At 51.9% G+C, this 13484-nt stretch overlaps 4 protein-coding genes across 4 annotated transcripts; 3 read left to right on the top strand and 1 right to left on the bottom strand.

Annotated features, from left to right (window-relative positions):
- Positions 1–522: 522 nt before the first annotated feature.
- C8A04DRAFT_29882 (uncharacterized protein) lies at positions 523–942 on the top strand (the record flags this gene model as incomplete). Its single annotated transcript, XM_062781163.1, has 1 exon — positions 523–942. One exon carries the CDS (start codon positions 523–525, stop codon positions 940–942), a length of 420 nt encoding a protein of 139 aa, XP_062635805.1.
- A 1287-nt stretch (positions 943–2229) lies between these two features.
- On the top strand, positions 2230–3838 carry C8A04DRAFT_29881 (putative transporter-like protein; the record flags this gene model as incomplete). Its single annotated transcript, XM_062781162.1, has 2 exons — positions 2230–3546; positions 3617–3838. 2 exons carry the CDS (start codon positions 2230–2232, stop codon positions 3836–3838), a joined length of 1539 nt encoding a protein of 512 aa, XP_062635804.1.
- A 1940-nt stretch (positions 3839–5778) lies between these two features.
- C8A04DRAFT_13229 (uncharacterized protein) lies at positions 5779–5934 on the bottom strand (the record flags this gene model as incomplete). Its single annotated transcript, XM_062777630.1, has 1 exon — positions 5779–5934. The coding sequence occupies one exon, from the start codon at positions 5932–5934 to the stop codon at positions 5779–5781; it is 156 nt and encodes a 51-aa protein (XP_062635803.1).
- A 2010-nt stretch (positions 5935–7944) lies between these two features.
- C8A04DRAFT_29880 (uncharacterized protein) lies at positions 7945–8694 on the top strand (the record flags this gene model as incomplete). The annotated part of the gene is made up of 2 exons (XM_062781161.1): positions 7945–8224; positions 8417–8694. 2 exons carry the CDS (start codon positions 7945–7947, stop codon positions 8692–8694), a joined length of 558 nt encoding a protein of 185 aa, XP_062635802.1.
- Positions 8695–13484: the final 4790 nt, after the last annotated feature.

The raw sequence follows: 13484 nt of genomic DNA, 5'->3' as shown, positions 1-13484 counted from the left end.
ACGCTTACCAAACCAAGATGCATCGCAACGTGTAACGCGAATGCATCGATTCACAGGACTCCCAACGATTATATACCGTGCGGCTTGTGGAGACTCAAAGGTGGGCTGAATAAGCCGCTCTCTTGGCGTTGTTAATATTGGGAAGCCGCGCGGGCTGTGGTGCCGCGCGGGTCGTGGATCCTCTTGCTTATAGCCTAACTCGGCAATTATCTTGCAGCTTGGCCTCAACACTACACTACAGGTAACCAGAACAATCAAGAAACATCGTACCCATGAAGCGCCGGGAGGATAGCTGGATTTTGGGATCGATTTGTCATTTTGGGCTCGGGGGCTACTCGGCTTAGCAATCGTCAATTCTGCTTAGGAAATCGATGGCTTTGGTAGGTATTCACAAGATACATATCTCCTCCCTGTAGTTTCTATTCATCTCCAACAGATAAATCTATCCCAACACTGAAAATAAAACCTCCCTATTGTCCACCTCCAACTTTGTCACTTTCTCGACCAGTTCTCACATTCACAATGGCCAACCAGCAAGCCTCCACTTCGGCAACCGAAAACGCTCAACTCAAGGCCCACTACCAGTCCTACATCGATTACTGCAATCAGCAGAATTACGAGGGCATCCTCGGATTTTACACCTCACCTATCAGCATCAACGATGTGCCCGGGGCCCCTTCGCAGGTTACGGACCAGATCAAATCAATCTTCGAGGCATTCCCAGACTGGCGGTGGGAAATTCGCCGTTTCATCATTGACGGCGAATACATGGCCGTGCATTTCAACATTACGGGTACGCATCAAGGAACGTTCCAGGGAATCGAGGCAACTGGTCGGCACATCGCCACGACAGAGCTCACGCTCTACCGCCTAGCGGATGGACAATTTAGTCATGTTTGGCCGTTTGTCGACTTTGCCTCGATCATCAAGCAAATCTCATAAAAGTAGGAGTAATTAGTTCGCTCAGAATTCGGAGGTTGTAGTTCGGGAATCAGGGATCAGGTTACGATAATTTGACATGACCATTGGAAAGTCCTACGCTATGGCATTTTCTGCCCATTAATAGCACCTAGTGTGGAATAGAATTCTACCATGGCACCACCGTTCATTTCTATGATCTGCGTGACAATAAATCTGGAATATGATTCAGATTATACCGTGCTCACAACACAGTATCATCTTGTGGAGATTATGTCTCATTGTAAAATCATATCAGGTTCTAATTACCGGTTTGCGACTGGCAGAATTGTGATAGCGTGGTTGCTGAATAGAAATGGGCAAAGGTCTGACCGTTCAGCTTGTGTATTCGAGTTACTGTAGCTATCAACCTAAAGACACCTTGCCTTCCTAATAGTACCCAGAGCTCCTATACTTAATTTTCACTGACCCGTCAACATCTTCATCTCTACAATCATCGCTGGCCTTCGCTGCTAAAATTTAACCAAGCTATTTCTCCAACACATTGAAACGTGTTACACGGCACCTTGGATCCGGGGCTCCTTCAAGGCTTCGATTCCCCTCTCGGAGCCCAGGCCTCAGGGCCCTTGGCCTCTTGAGAAGGTGGAAAACGTTTTGCGTCAGCCTGGGGCGATGTCCCCCTTCTTTTTTGAAGGTACCACCGCCCTTGCTGCCCTATAGAGCACATTTCAATAACTCCTGTGAATCGCCCTCGATCAACGGCGTTTCCGGAGCGATATCATTCCCTGTTTCTTCATCCCCGCCCAACATTTTACACTCGCATTACTCGTCTCGTGTGGTTACGCAGAGGAACCTTAAAGCCCGCCGATGAGATACAGCACGGCAACTTGCAAAAAGCCGGTGATAGGCAGACCGGGGCGGCGAATCAGAGGTGAAGAGTGCCTCGGGTTTTCACACAATTGCCGGGAATCTTGCGAGCCAGTTGGTGGGTCCAGGGGCGATACCGACCGAATCAGGTATCGTCTCGGTTTGCGCATGGTTATCCCTGTTTCCCCGGACTTTTGCACAAATCAGCTCGGCAAAGTGGGGCTTCCCGCCTGCTTCTTTCCCATTGCCCGACTGTTGAGATACCGGCCCGGATTCGGGGACGTGATACGCCAGCGATAAGTGGTTCTGGTCTGATTCTGGGGTCGGTTTGGGGGAGATCCACTCGGTTTGCTTAAAACTTTCGGTTCCCGCGTTTATCACGTCTCATCGCAACCTCGTCCCATCTCATCCATCCCATCATCTCTCATCAATCTTCTTTGAGAGATGTCCCAATCGGCCAGCCTCGACATGGACACGCTCTCGTCTCACCCTGTCCCTTCGGACGCCGAGAAACAAGACACTGAAAAACAACACCACGACCCTGAGAAACAAAATGACACTCCCGGCGACCTGCGCAGCGACATCGTCATCGATGAGGCCGCCGAGCGCCAGCTAGTCCGCAAACTTGACCGCTGGATCATCCCCCCCGTCATGCTCATGTACCTGCTCAGCTTCCTCGACCGCGTCAACATCGGCAACGCGCGCCTCTACGGCATGGAAAAAGACCTCGGTCTAACCGGCGACCAATACCAGACCGCCGTTTCCGTCCTCTTCGTCACCTACATCTTGTCCGAGCTGCCCTCCAACCTGGTCATCAAACGCTTCACCCCATCCCGCTGGCTGGCCTTCATCACCACCGGCTGGGGCATCGTAGCCACGCTGACGGGTATCGTCCACAACTACCCGTCGCTCATCGCCTGCCGCGTGATCCTCGGCGCCCTCGAAGGCGGTATGTTCCCTGGCCTGACGCTGTACCTGACCATGTTCTACACCAAGCGCGAACTTGCCCTGCGCATCGGGTATCTCTTCGTGTCTGCAGCCATTGCCGGGTCGCTGGGTGGGCTGTTGGCGTATGGCATTGGGTTCATGGACGGCGTCGCGGGCTTGCGCGGATGGCGGTGGATCATCATCCTAGAGGGGATCCCGACCGCGATTCTGGGTGTGGCCGTCTACTTCTGGTTTGCAGACACCCCGGACACCGCGTTCTATCTCTCGGCTGAGGAACGCGCGCTCATGGACCTGCGCATGCGCCGGCAGATTGGGCACACCAAGTCATCGGACATGATGCACAAGAAGGATGTGATTGCGGGTTTGAAGGATTGGAAGATCTGGGTGTTTTCCATCGGTCAGTTCGGTGGCGACATGATCCTGTACGGGTTTTCGACTTTCTTACCGACTATCATCGGCCAGCTGGGCGATAACTGGACTACCGAACAGGTCCAGGCGCTCACCATCCCGTGCTACGCCATGGGCGCCATCAGCTATTTAGCCGTGGCTTATCTGTCCGACCGCACGCAGATGCGCGCCGTGTTTCCCGTGGTGTTTGGGTTGATTGCTACGGTGGGGTATGCGATTTTGGTGAGCAATGCGCCTGGTGGGGTCAAGTATTTTGCGTGCTTTTTGATTGCCACCGGGTTGTATGTGGTGGTGGGTATTCCGCTGGCGTGGTTGCCGAGTAACAATCCGCGGTATGGGAAACGGGCGACTGCTACGGGCTTGCAGTTGACGATTGGGAATACGGCGGGGATTCCATCGCCTTTTGTACGTTCCCCCTTCTCTCTCTCTCTCTCTTTCTACCTTACACGGAGGTCGTCAGTACTAACATGCCTAGCTCTTCCGCTCCGTCGACGCCCCCAGGTTTGTGGCCGGACATGCCGTGTCGATGAGCCTGATGCTGATGGCCGCGCTTATCTACCTTTTCTTCTGGGGCTACTTCCGGCACCTGAACAAGCGGCGGGATGAAGGAAAGGAGGACTACCGGGTGGTGGGCATGACGGACGAGGAAATTGACGAGTTGGGGGATGAGAGTCCGCGGTTTCGGTATATTTACTAGGGATTTGCGGTGTTCGTTTTTGGGGGGTGGGTATTTCACGTATTTGGATGTATCTTGCGGTGTTCAACATGTTACGTTGTCAGTCAGTTTTGGAGTGTCCAGCACACCTTTACTACTTTTTCTACCTTCCCTGCAACAAATCCCAAATCACGCCTCCAAAGACCATTCCACCACTTTCCCCTACAGCCCCCAAACAAGACCACGTAGTCGATTCCAACGCTTTATTACCTGGCACCCTGCGCGAAAAATTCCAAATGTTGCCTTGTGTTCCTACAATTCCGGCAGTCTCCCGAGAGCCGGATGGCGTCATCCTCCAGCATCTTGCGCTTGCCGCAGTTCGGGTGGTCCTTGCAGGTTTTGACGCATTTTGGCTGGCCGGAGTGGAGGCATTCGTGTTTCGTTTTGCGGTAGTAGCACATCCTTTAGTTTTCAGTTTGTAGGAGGCTGTGAGGCGGGTTGGTTGTTGGGTGGTGGGGGGCGATTAATTACCCGAGGGGGACAAGTTGGGGATCTTCGGGGGTGAGGTTAGCTTGTTTTGGAGGATGAGATGAGGTGATGATGAAAATAGACTTGGGGGGATGTTGGAGATAATGAATGTTATTTGGATGTCGTTGTGTTCAATCCCTTTGATAGTACCTTAATTAATTCGCGACGTTCTAAGATCATTTAAACTCTTGATTTCTCCTCAACCTAGAGAGCCAAAGAAGGCATCTGTGCCCAAATCCCTCCCAATCCAGAAGTTCCTCGGCCTTGCCGGCCTCAGATTTGTCTCAACTGGGCATCCGCTTCTAATTACAGACACGTGGCCGACCTGATCCTGTCCGAGTTCTTCATCTAAAAACGGCTTGCAAGCCAATGTGGGACTCGCCTCGTCAGAAAGGGTCCTATCAGATGCTGTTGGTTAAACGCCGATACAGATCGGCTTTGGCAGTGGAAAACAACTTAAACTAGACCTATTATTCCCGGGTCGAGGTTTGTAAGTACGATTGGTGAAACGAGGGGTATCCAGAGGTTTAACTCAGGTACATTTTTCAGCCCAAGATCATTACCGGCTGGCCGCTGGATTTGGCCTGTCATGAATCATTTCAGAAATAGGATGGCCTCGGTATATCGGGGGTCCCGGGGTTTGTGGGCGCCTCAAGGTTTGTTCTGTGCAATATGATAAAAGTTTAATTACGACGGAGCTCGGCTCAGTCTCATGTTTCGGCTTACCCCATCGGCCATCGTATCCGTCTCAGTCGTCCTAATACATCCGAGTTATGACCTGCAAGCGTCTAGGTAAGCTTCCTTCGTCCGAAATCGCGGCGGCAACGGTGTAATAATAAACCAGTCTGTCGGTCGGATTGCGACGGTGATATGCGTCAGTTGTAATTACCCCCGCTTTTCGTGTCCTTGTGTTTCCCATCTGAACTTCAAAAACGTAAGGTGTGGAATTTGGGCGCCGTTCGAGTATTAATTACTACTCTAAGGTGCCTAGCGATGTGATGGGGTTCATGCCTTCTAGAATCTAACATTTTTGATCTCAGTCGCATGAGTTACAAATTTGATCGAGAATGATCCAGAATGAGGAAAGTATTGGAAGATTCGACTCAATATGATTCGCTTCTGGCATCGTACGGCCCAACGTTGCAGAATTTCAGACGAGATAACACCATCATGATCTTAGTCCTGTATTCTTCAAGCGAAAGAAGGGTTAAGCCGGAAACACTGCACTTCTCTCCCAGGGTAAATTAAACCACCAACGACGAAAATAGGAGGACAAAGAATGTATTGCGGCAGGATAGTCCGGGTCCAGCCCTAGCCGCTACGGTCTACATGGCAGCAACTAAACCATCCAGCACCTAGCATCTCTCTCTCTCTCTCTCAACACATCACGCCTCGCTCTCCACCCGAAACATCAAGCCCCGAGTTTTCAACCCATGTCTCTGAGCAGTCCCCATCTAGTCGTATATACAAGCCGGGCACCGAGTCCGGAGGTTGAAGATGCCCTGCTGGAACCTCTTCACGTTGCAGGTAGGGTACTTTTCGCAGGGGCTCGCAAACTTGTCGGGAGCGGGGTGGGTGCAAGCGTAGCGTTGATGGCGCCAGAAACACATGGTGACGGTTTGGGGGCTGTAAGGAGCTTAGTGGTAGGTGGGTGGTGTGTGTTGATAGGGTGGGGAGGTGTACGTTGTTGGTTGATTGGTTCTTGGTCAGGGTGGATGGGTGGTTGAGGTGTGTTCAGTTTGTTGTGTTATAGTTGTTTTAATGAGTCGAGCTAAGATGTTGTGATGCTGTTCTGAATCGCTCTTAGCCACGGTAGAGTTCACCGCCTTTATACTCCTTTCCCCCTCGACGTAAAGAGCTTTCCGAATCATCCATCTCCCACCTCGCCAACTCCCAACGGCTTCTCGTAACGGCCTCTCCATCCTCAAACACGCCTCGGCCGTCATCCTTCGTTGCAGTGCAGACATGATGCCGCAGCGGATCCCACGATGAGCCTCAGGCCTATACCACAAACAGCCCACAATCTTCAGTCTCAGACCTGGCACAGTCTCCGGACCACCAGAGGTTGAAACAGAGAATGAGGGGCCCGTTGAATCCTGTCCCGGCTCCACGCTTCGTTGTGGGCCGCGAACAACCCCACTGATAGGGAAAGCCGGGCAGGAGTCGACGACTAGCCCCTACTCTGCAGTGAGTATAGCGAGTCCCACATTCTATCGTCACTAGGTACACTATGATTGGGAGCGATCGTCCACCAGGGGCTGGCTGTACCGTAGTGGGCACTACTCCTCAGGCCCAAGAGCGACGCCGAGGCACAGTTGTGTCGGCTCGTGGCTTTGTGGGAATGATCCTATGGGCGGAAGGGCATGGTCCCGATGCTGGCCGGCGACGTCTGGTTTGACAGAACTTTATTTTGAGCTCTAGTTTGCAAATTGAGAGTCGTACGAGCCCCAATTTGCTGTTCCATTTGGTCAATACCTTACTGATGAAGCCAACCCGATCATTTGTTGCGATTTCAACTTATAGAATCAATGCCATTTCATTAACCAGTCGACCAAGAATACCTACCTAACTGTACCAGTAAGTTGTGCTCGTATTGCTTGTCCAGGCCAGACATCCTATCGGCCCAGAACTGCAAGTTGGCCGCATATGCCGAAGTGTTGAATTGATGCAGCCGGTTTCCAGACTCCAAATGTCCACCAGACGGTGTTCCCGATTGGGTCTCAGAGGATGTTGTGGCGGTTTGAGGATTGGCGGATTTGAGGATTTGCACTGCCCAGTTCATGACCCGTTGTCAAGACGCAGCAGAATGCAGTCCGCAACAAGCCATCCTTGACCTTCGTATCCGCTGACCTCCACTTAAGGTTCGTAGGATTCCCATCCCAACCGGTGAACTGGAGTCCTAACTCTGAAAACAAACCTTGGAGTTTATTCTCCGGGCTGGGACAAGGTTTCATGGGATTTTTCTTCGACTTGGTAACTCAATGTTTCAAATCCTCGATGCAATCATGTGGGCTTGGCACTGCCTCAGATCGATCCGTTGACCACAAGTCCACAACGAGTAATCATTGACATCACCAACGTTAACCCGACGCAAACCCCCAAGGAAAGAAATCGGGCCGAGCCGATAGTATCAGAATCATGCAGTAGCAAACCAACAACAGTCGATAATTACCACCGGATTAACCTTCCGAGCTCGACGGTCAGTAAGGTGGTGGGGAGTTTGACGGCAAGAGCGGTTGTGGTAACGATCCACTTGCCCGTTGCCGTGTTTGGAAGCCACACAGTCTATTTAGACAGGTCGGGTGAATCAAGCCACCGGTCAACAACCTACAACGGTAACTGGTCCAGCTACGTGTACCATCTCTGAGACAGCCACGCAGGTGTGATCGTCATAAACCTTCTTTTCAACTTGTGAGAGTGATTCAGGTCCCAAAAAAAGGGGGGAGGACGGCTAGACAGAGAACTTTTAACGATAATTAAAAGAAGATCCTCAGCAACTCAGCAACCTCGAGTTTCCGGAGAAAGGGTAACCTACCGACCTCAACATCAACAACATCTCACTACATCTAAAAACACCGACTCAAGCTTCTCACCCCCCCCCCCGCCGTGAAACCGCCACCATGCAGCTGACCGCTCTCACCCTCCTTGCCGCCGCCACGGGTTCCGTGTCCGCCGCAGTCCTAACCCCCAAGGACGCGAGCACCACATACACCCTCACTGCACAAAGTGAAAACCAGGTCATCTACGGAGGGGTCATTAGCGCGAGCGGAACGCAGCTGTGGGTATCGCTTCCCCAGGACTTGCAGGATGCAAACTGCGGACAGGAGGTGTTGCAAGACGGTGCGGCCATTGTGTTTCTCCAAGAGGGGCCCGAGGAGCTATTTCTATATGGTGGCCAGGGTGGATCCCATGAACAGTTTGCTGTCAACGTCCAGCTAAGAAATGATATGCTGTTTTCCATCGCTCGCCTCTCTCTTTCCCTCCTTCTCTGTGTTTTTTTTAGGCGGCGGAAGGGCGGAAGGGGGGTTGCCATTACTTTCTATCGGGCCGAAGAGGGAGAAAATAAACAAGAAAGTGCTAATGACTGTATAGACAAGGGCAACCTGGTGTACATCGATAACCTCAACTATACATCCAGTAACGCGGAAGTACTTTCAGGTTGGTCTATAGACCCTGACGCTAAGTTGCTGTTCTTCAGTGGAAGTAACTTCCTGGCCTGTCCTGGTCCTGAGGAGTCCAACGGTGCGTATACGGTCGACATATTGCTCCGTAGCGCTAACCTGGAAGTACACACCGACTGCTTCGAAATTAACATCCTGCCCACCCTCAAGGACAATCCAGTGGCCTGCAGGTACACCGAGGAGGAGTAGGTCGAGGAGGACGGCCTGACGACCTTGACGGGGAAGGGCTTTGGTGGTCTGGTTGACTGGTAACGGGGGTAGGGGTGTAGGGGTCGGTTTCGGTAAAGAGCGTGTTGGGTGGCGTAGGGCATGTTGGTACCACGGATAGGGAGCATTTAAGTGTGTAATCAACTTCGCCTCTGGCTCACTGCGACCTGAATATAAGGTATCTAGTTCCCGCCTCTCGGCCCCTGGAACCACGAACATGTTGATCCAACCATATTCTGACACTGGGCTTACGTTACTTCTAACGATATATATCCTATTGTGACGGGTTATACCCTCCTTCGCACCTCGTACGGTCCTATGGCCATGCTGTGGCTCGATGGCTATATAGGTAGTTTACTAATTAATTGACATGATGTCGCTTCCAAAATATAGTGGAGGATCTCCTTCGGAACTAGATCGTTTCCCCCAAATTTAAAGGAGTTTGTAGCAGTGGGTATGAAGTTGTTATAGGGTCGGCCATCGATCGGGAAGTTCATAACCCGATGTTACGAATCGTCTCTCGACCAAACTTGGCAAAGATACCACCTTACTTGTGATCAGTTAACCCAGAGATTCAGCTATTGGAGGTGACTATCAAGCTTTCAGGCCTGTGGCCATTCCTGGGCAATGGCCCTGGCGATGGGACTTGTCAATAAATCTAGGCTATTGGCCTTGGGGAGCAGCGCCGAGTCGACCCTTTTCCGAGACAGGCTCCGCTGGCATGATCTCCGACCCGACCCAGCGGAGCGGGACGGTTCCGACTCCGACTCCCGGGTCCGCTGCGGGTCGCAGTGCGAGTATGGTGTGGTGGAAACAGTAGTCTGCAGCCCAGGCTTTATTGCCCAAAGTGTCCCCGTCCCTGAGCCGGTGTCCTGCCGGTACAGCGAAGCTGTGAATTAAGAGCCGAGAATTAGGCTCTCGGATTTTTTGAGGCGTATTTTTGGAACAAGAGATGAAAGAATGCAGGCGGGCGATAATGAGTCGGGTGTTGAGACGAGGTGGTGAACAGGGTGGTTTGGGAACGAAGGCAGTGGGCGGACAAAGGGTAGGTACCTACCTAAGTGCCTAAGGTAGGTAGGCCGTTGATTCGTTGGGGACATTGTACTTCTCTCTCAGCTAAAAACAAGCCACCGACTGCAAAAGTAGGTGAATAAAGAGTGTATTGCATCAGGTAGTCTGGGCCCAGGCCTAACCACTACGGTTTGTCTGCATTGTAGTAATTACACCATCTACCACCCAGTATCTTTCTCTCACCCATTCAAGGCATCAAGCCCCGAGTCGCTGGGTGCACCAATTAACTCACTCCTCCGAGGAAGACGGCCTAGTCGTATATACAAGCCGGGCACCGAGTGCGCAGGGTGAAGGTGCCGGCCTGGAACGTCTTCGTGCTGCAGGTAGGGTACTTGCCGCAGGGGCTCGAGAACTTGTCCGGGGCAGCGTGGGTGCAAGCGTACACTTGGTGGCGCCAGAAACACATGGTGAAGGTTTTGGGGGGCCTGTGAGTGAGGAGGTTAGCGGGTGGGTTGGTGGTTATTACGTTGTTGAGAGGGCGGGAGGGTCGTACGTTGTTAGTTAGTTGGTGAAGGTGGATGGGTGATTGAGATGTATTCGGGTTTGGCTGTGGTTGTGGTTGTTGTAATGAGTTAAGTTGACTTGTTATGATACTGTTCTGATCGTCCTCAACTGCAGTGTTTACCGTCTTTATACCCGTTCCATCTTGGCCTAAGTAGCTGTCGGGAGCATATATCTCCAACCTGGCCCCTCCCAACGGCTGCTCGGTACAGGCCCCCCGTCTCCAAACCCAGTAGTCCCGGGCTCCGGCCGCCATCCCCTGCCGGCAGCGTACACCAGACATGAGGCCGAAACGGCTCCACGGAGAATTTCAGTGCCACATGACGTAGAACCCACAATCTCTAGTTTCAAACCTCACCACCGAAGTCTCCGGACGACCAGAGGTTGAAACAGAGGACGGGATGCCCCGTTGAAGCCTGTCCTACCTGTCCTGGGTCCAAGATTTAGTGTGGGCCTCGGGGCCACATGCTAGGGAAGGCCGGGCAAGGATCAACGAGGACAATGAGTTCCATAACCTTCTTCCATGGTCCCTATGATTCGGAGCGGTCGTCCACTAAGAGGTCGCCGTACCAGAGGTAGTGGGTACCCCTCCTCCTTTGTGGGAATGATGCTCTGAGTGCGATGCCCGAGTGCCTATGCTGGCCGGCTTCTAGCTTGAGATAACCTACCTAAGGTACCTAGGTAGGCAGAGGTAGGTTTGAGCTCCAAGTTTGGTTTGCACAATGGAGACCCGAAGTCCGAGCCTCGGTTTGTTGTTTCGTGTACTGGTTAATAAAGTCGATGCTAATCCTGGTTGCAGCCTTCAAGTTGCGGAATTAGTAATTACCTACCTAGGTAGGTACATTTGGTTCACCTATCTACCTAATATTCACCTGTAGGCAATTCGTTGGCGAGTATAACTGCATCAATAATAAGTGATCGTGTGACTGGCACTGCGCAAATCCATAACCCGGGACTGCTGCCTGCAAATCGGCCGGATTGATGCAGCCAGTTTGCAGGCTCCAATGGTTTGAGACGCAACACCCAATCGGATCTTTTTGGCGGTTTGAGGATTTGCACTGCCTAATCCATTGCCGAAACGCGCCGCGGTACGGACAAGGCTACAAGCCATCCCTTGTCCTCCACTTCCCACGAAAGGTTCTTAAGATTCCCATCCCAACTTTGCAAACCTAGATCTTGTCCCAATGCTGGAAGCGAACCAGAGTCCGATCCCAAGTTTAAAGGAAAGAAACCAAGCCAACTCGCCGAGCAAAGAGTACTTACCTGACCTAATTGATTATCAGAATCATGCCCCAGTACACCACCAACACTCGATACAGTAATTAACCATCCGAGTTCGCCATCATCCAATGCAATTCAACCCATCCAAACTGCATCTCCCGCTCCTCTCACAACCCCCGACTAAATAATCAACTCAATAATTCCCCATCACCATGCCAAACCTGGACCCTTCATTGCATCTTCTCCGCCTCCGACAACCAAGACGCCCCGGTACAACCCTCGGCTGCCGACCAGTCTTCAGCACCAACTAAACGGTCCATTTAAACGGTCCATCCGCAAAGTGCCGCGGCAGACGGTGTGAGGTCTTAATTCGTTATGTGTGCGAGTATGGGGCGATTTCTCTGTTTACTTGGCCTAACTAATGCTACGGTATCCTAGGACACAAGGGTCGTCATTTGCTGCAGCAAGAAGTACCTGTCTTTTTGCGACACACTTACCGATTGAGGTGGACGGACTGGGAAGAAGCGGCAGACAAATCTCGGCACCAGCAAAATTACCTACCTACCTAACCTTAATTAGCGGCTTGAGAGAGCCGAGAGGGCTCGTGTCTGTGAATGTCTAAGTTTGTTTGTGATGTCACGCTCCACGGGGTGCACCCGACGAGCCCCCGAGGCCCAGCTGCGACCATTCACTCGAACTGCACTACACCGCCAGCTTTCAACTTGGCCTGGGCAGGTCTCAGTTGAAATCGCCGATGAGCCGCCCAATGTTTCGTTAGGATCGAGCTAGTTGTGTCTTGGTGTATTTGGAAATTACAGTCTATTTAGACCAGTCGGGAGAACCAAGCCACCGGTGTCAAACAACCCACATAGGTCTGCCAGGGCTGGAACTACGTGTACCAACTCTGAGATCGCCACGCAAGCGTGACCCTAAACCGGAAAATATAAACGGTGATGTACTAATGACAACATAGACAATGACAACCTACGGTACTTCCATAACGTCAACTCTACAGCCAGCGACGCGGAACAACTCGCGGGTTGGTCTATCTACCATCTACCCTGATATTCGGGCGCTGTCGTTCAGCGACAGGGCATTCCTGGCCCGTCCGGAGTCCATCGATGCGTATTCACTGGACGTATTGCTCAGAAGCTCCAACCTGGACGTGTACGAAGACTGCTTCGAGATTCACATCCAGGCCACCTCCAAATCCGACCCAGCGGCCTGCACGTACAGCGAGAGACGGTCAACGAGCACGGCCTGACGATTTAACGACCTGGCAGTGAAGGGCTCTGATTAGAGGTATGGTGGACGGGCAACGGGGGTAAAGGTCGACTTCCGGAGAGAGTTGGTTGGTAGGGGTTTAGGGTTGGAAAGCGCAAACGGATTTTAACATCTGGCAGTTGGTATTAGGATCACAGATAGGGGGTAGTTAGTTACATTCACAATTAACTTTGTATCTGGTTTCCTGTGACCCAAGTTCACCGAGTTTCCACTTTCTTCTCGGCCCTTCCAACACCGGGCTTGCGTCACTCTCGCGGTACACATCTCATTGTAACAGGTTGTGCCCTCCTATGCACCTGACACGGTTCCATAGCCGTGTTGCACCTCCATGGCTGCAGAATTAATTGCCATACCAATTAGTATAACATCGCTTCCAAAATACCACTGGAAGAGCTTCTTGGTAACCCGGTTGTTGTCTTCAAAGTCAACGGAGTTGACGGATGTGGCTGTCAGAGGGCCGGCCATTGACATGAGTGTTCATGACAAATGTGACGACTCATCTCTCAACCACACTCGGAAAGCGTTCGCCATGGGTATTACCCAGGATTCTAACTCAATAACCCCAAAAGGTTCACAACAAGATGCTCGTGATCCATCAACCCCGGGACTCAGCTCCTGCCCGGTGACCACATACCCCAGCTTTCAGCTCGGCCCGAGCAGGTTCTCGGCTGAAATAAGGTTTCTATGTGCTGATC

Source organism: Dichotomopilus funicola (assembly GCF_033296635.1).
Source record: "Dichotomopilus funicola strain CBS 141.50 unplaced genomic scaffold C8A04scaffold_44, whole genome shotgun sequence".
In the NCBI taxonomy this organism is placed as follows: Eukaryota; Fungi; Ascomycota; class Sordariomycetes; order Sordariales; family Chaetomiaceae; genus Dichotomopilus; species Dichotomopilus funicola.
Note: the sequence above shows the minus strand (reverse complement) of the source record. Positions and strands in the feature narration are given on the sequence as shown.